This window comes from Lathyrus oleraceus, chromosome 4 (assembly GCF_024323335.1).
Source record: "Lathyrus oleraceus cultivar Zhongwan6 chromosome 4, CAAS_Psat_ZW6_1.0, whole genome shotgun sequence".
Lineage (NCBI taxonomy): Eukaryota > Viridiplantae > Streptophyta > Magnoliopsida > Fabales > Fabaceae > Lathyrus > Lathyrus oleraceus.
Window position 1 is genome coordinate 467,245,631 of NC_066582.1, and position 3,977 is coordinate 467,249,607.

A 3,977-nucleotide genomic window follows, 5' to 3' on the forward strand; every position below is an offset into this window, starting at 1 on the left:
ACTTTAACAGACCCTTCCTTATGAAAATTGCTTAGATGATTCTTTGAAATATTAATATAAAAACCATTGATAGTGGTCTATCTATATCAACTTTCTTAGGTTACATTTCCATCATAATATGCTCTAAATAATGACTAAAAATATTGCAACTTCTCTATAATTTGGACTTTAATAAAAAGTCTAAAAATATTTAAATTTGTGACATTTCATTTCACCTCTACATACAATATTTTTTAAATGATGAAATTCTAATCATCAAATTATAAAATCAAAAGTAAAAATAAGAAGTGATTGTTTCATCATCATTATCAAAACAAAGCACACAATCCACATAAACCCTTTCTAAATTTTCTCTTCTTTTTTTCCTCTTCTAATACAAGAGAGAGAAAACACACATAGAGAAGAGAGAGATAGAGAGATATTGGAAAGAGTCCCACAACTATCTGTCCTTGCTGATAGACAACAAAACTGCCACACCGCCAATAATGCTTGGGACCTTGCAAATCAGACAACCCTTCTCTCTCTCTCTCTCTCCTTCAAATGTAGTAGTATCTGCTAGCATAGCATAGCATATCTCTAGCAACCCATTTGAAAAGTTTCCACCTTTCATTTCTTACCACAATCCCTCTACTGTTTCTCCATCAAAACTTTCTCTCTCTCTTTTCACACACACACAAAAAAAGAATCTATTTCCTTTCTATATAACCCTATCAAAGATACATCACAAAAACAAAAGAATATATTTTTTTTGCTAGTGTTTGATATTCATATGGGGTCTTCTTCTGTTTCTTCTTATGCTTTCACATTTATTACCATTCTCTTGTTACAGAATGTTGGTCACATTCATTGATACCTAAGCTATAATCAAAAGATTCATAAATTTCATAGCATTAAATTAAATTTCTCATATATTTATTTCATGGAGAGGCTTCAAGGACCCATCAATTCTTCTGTATGTTACTATTATTCTTTCTCTTCATTTTTCTTAATCCTATTTGTAGAATCATGATAGGTACTTCAATTTATTCTTCAAAACTATAGCATTTAATGCATTTTACTATTTTTCTGAAAATTGTTGACATTCTTTTTTATCTACTCAACTTTTCTTAGTAACACTTTTTTGTTTTGTTGCAGTTCTTTGGTGAAGTGAATTGTTTAGACCAAACATTACTTGACACAGAAAGTTTAAGATTTGAGGAAGATGAACAGTTTTTGTTATCAAGTTTAGAAGATAACATGCCATTTCTTCAAATGCTTCAAAGTGTTGAATCTCCGCAGTTAATTTATAAAGAACCAAACTTTCAAACGCTTTTGAGGCTTCAACATATGAAGAAACCATGGGAAGAAGACATGGCCTTTATTCCTAGAATGGATTCGCACCAACAAGTTCAAACAACATTGGAATTTGAAAGCTGTGTTACACATGATGTTCTAGAGATGCAGTCACCAGTGAAATCAGAAAGCTATGAACTTCAACACAAAGTTTCAGCTTCATGCATTGAGAAATTGAGCTATGAGTGTAACCAAGAAGAAACAAAAACAAAAACAACATGTTCCAAATCTCAACTTGGGACAACAAGGGAAAAGAGGAAGAGGAAAAGAACAAGACCGGTTAAGAATAAGGAAGATGTTGAGAATCAAAGGATGACACACATTGCTGTGGAACGCAATAGGAGACGACAAATGAATGACCATCTTAGTGTTCTTAGGTCTCTTATGCCATCTTCTTATATTCAAAGGGTATGCACTTTTTAACCATTTTTTGTGAAATTTTAAGTCAAATTCTCATGACCCTTTTCTTCAAATTGCTTTCTTTTGCTTTATTCATGATAAAAATTCAATCTTTTTGGTGTTTGATAATAAGGGCTTGTTTGGATTTTAGTAAAAATTTAATTTTTAATAGACCCGTTTTGTTAAACTTATCCTCAATTTAAATAAACACTAAAAAAATGTTTTTTTTTTTAAATTTTATTTTGAAATTTCCACTTATTTTGTTGATGATATATTTTTTATTTATCTTTGTTATTGTGATAGGGTGACCAAGCATCAATAATTGGTGGAGCAATAGATTTTGTGAAGGAGTTAGAACAATTGCTTCAATCTCTTGAAGTACAAAAAAGGTTAAAAAAGAATGAAGAATTTGGATCTTCATCCTCCTCCTCATCACCACCAGAAGCTAGTTATGGAATGAAATTATCATGTTGTGAAGAAAATGAGGTGAAGGCAGAAAACAAATCAGAAGTAGCAGATATAAAAGTGACATTGATTCAAACACATGTGAACTTGAAAATAGAGTGCAAAAGAAGATGTGGTCAATTGATAAAAGTAATTGTTGCTTTGGAGAATCTTAGGCTAACTATTCTTCACCTTAACATCACATCCTTTGAGTCTTCTGTACTTTACTCCCTCAATCTCAAGGTATTACTTTGTCTTTTCATTTTATATTTTAGTAGTACTACTTTTTTTTAAATGTGGTCAACTCAACTCACAGTGGAATCAAGTCAGTGTACTGTTCTTTTTTGACTTGTAATCTAAGCAAAGTCTGTCTTCCCTAGTTCCAACATCGTGTTTCGGTCGATATCATATATCTTCTACACGCAACTGCAAAAATTAATCTTTCGAATATTTCGAATTAGAGAGGATGACAATAATCTTTATTATTATTATTACTACTATTTGTTTGTTGAATAAATAAGGAAGTGTCTGTGTGTGTGATGCAGATTGAAGAAGATTGTAAGCTAGGCACAGCAAATGACATAGCAGAAGCAGTTCATGAAATATTCAACTACATTAATGGTAACTAGGTTTAACCATAGGGGAGTGAATAGAAGAAGAATAAAGGACAAGAAATTATTGAAGGGGAGAAAGAGGTAACGGGGAACATAGGGCAACAATTTCTTGTCTACATATATCAATGTATGATGTATCATGTTAATTAGGTAGCTCACAAAATAGAGATAGGGTACATCATGTTATTGTTTTTCTGTTTATTATATTGGAATCTTAGTTGGTAGTATCTTATACTAAAGTATGTGTAATGCTTCTTATTAATTTGTTAGTATTTTGGTTGATGCTAACTAGTTTTGCATAAATGGTTGGTATGCATAGTTTGTGACTTAAGTAAATTTTCTGAATTATTTATGGTTTAATTTCTATAAAAAAAATTAGAGCTGCTTTATATCTTATGAAGAATATTTTTTTTTTCAGATTTAGATGAATAAATTCAAATAAAATAAAAATATGTAAAAATGAAAAGCTTTCCATAATATTGGATTAAATTATAGTAATAGAAATAGAGTGACTTATTTGTGAAAAAAATTGTTTTAAAAAATGTTTGACTTTTTTAATTTTCAATATATTGTTAATTATTATTTTTTTAATTGTATTATAAAATTAATTTTGTCTGTGTTATATTAAAGATAAAAATAAAATATTTGACACATAATAATAATATCTTAATATTTTTTATTTATATAAAATTGACCACAAAATTATTCATTTAAAGATGTAAACAAATATTATATTAAAGAAATTAATATCGAAATAATTTTTTTTAATTATACATTCAATTAAATTATGTTTAATAAATTATTAAAAAATATTATAGAAGTATTATAGTTATTAGAATGTTAAAAAATAATTTTATAATAGTAATTTTCAAAACATATAACTTTTCTTGGATTATATAATTAAGAAGTGTAAAAAAGTCTTACACTTTGTCATTGTGAATTATAAGTACATGATGGTGGACTTGTGGGGGATAAAGGGTAGGGTCCAATATGTGTAGATGAGAAGATGGGACCCAGTTTGAAAATTTAAGAGCAATGATGATTAATATTTATGAAGAGGGGAATATGATATGATACATCTCTTTTTACATTGACTTTGTATGATGGGGTATATACAATAAATGATGTTTATGTACATGCCTTACTTTTTTATGGCTTCTTTTTGGCTTTGAGTTTATGGCACCCTTT

The 3,977-nt window shown here is 28.9% G+C and overlaps 1 protein-coding gene across 1 annotated transcript; it reads left to right on the top strand.

Moving 5' to 3' along the window:
- Positions 1 to 393: 393 nt before the first annotated feature.
- LOC127076152 (transcription factor bHLH57) lies at positions 394 to 3,077 on the top strand. The gene is made up of 4 exons (XM_051017727.1): positions 394 to 952; positions 1,135 to 1,740; positions 2,035 to 2,418; positions 2,721 to 3,077. The coding sequence occupies exons 1-4, from the start codon at positions 920 to 922 to the stop codon at positions 2,802 to 2,804; spliced, it is 1,107 nt and encodes a 368-aa protein (XP_050873684.1). The 5' UTR covers positions 394 to 919; the 3' UTR covers positions 2,805 to 3,077.
- Positions 3,078 to 3,977: the final 900 nt, after the last annotated feature.

What these genes read in the sequence shown, in the direction of transcription:
- LOC127076152 (XM_051017727.1), top strand. Translation starts at nt 920, where the DNA reads ATGGAGAGGCTTCAAGGACCCATCAATTCTTCT. An exon ending in AAGGACCCATCAATTCTTCT is followed by an intron (nt 953 to 1,134) that starts GTATGTTACTAT and finishes GTTTTGTTGCAG; the next exon opens with TTCTTTGGTGAAGTGAATTG. An exon ending in TTTACTCCCTCAATCTCAAG is followed by an intron (nt 2,419 to 2,720) that starts GTATTACTTTGT and finishes TGTGTGATGCAG; the next exon opens with ATTGAAGAAGATTGTAAGCT.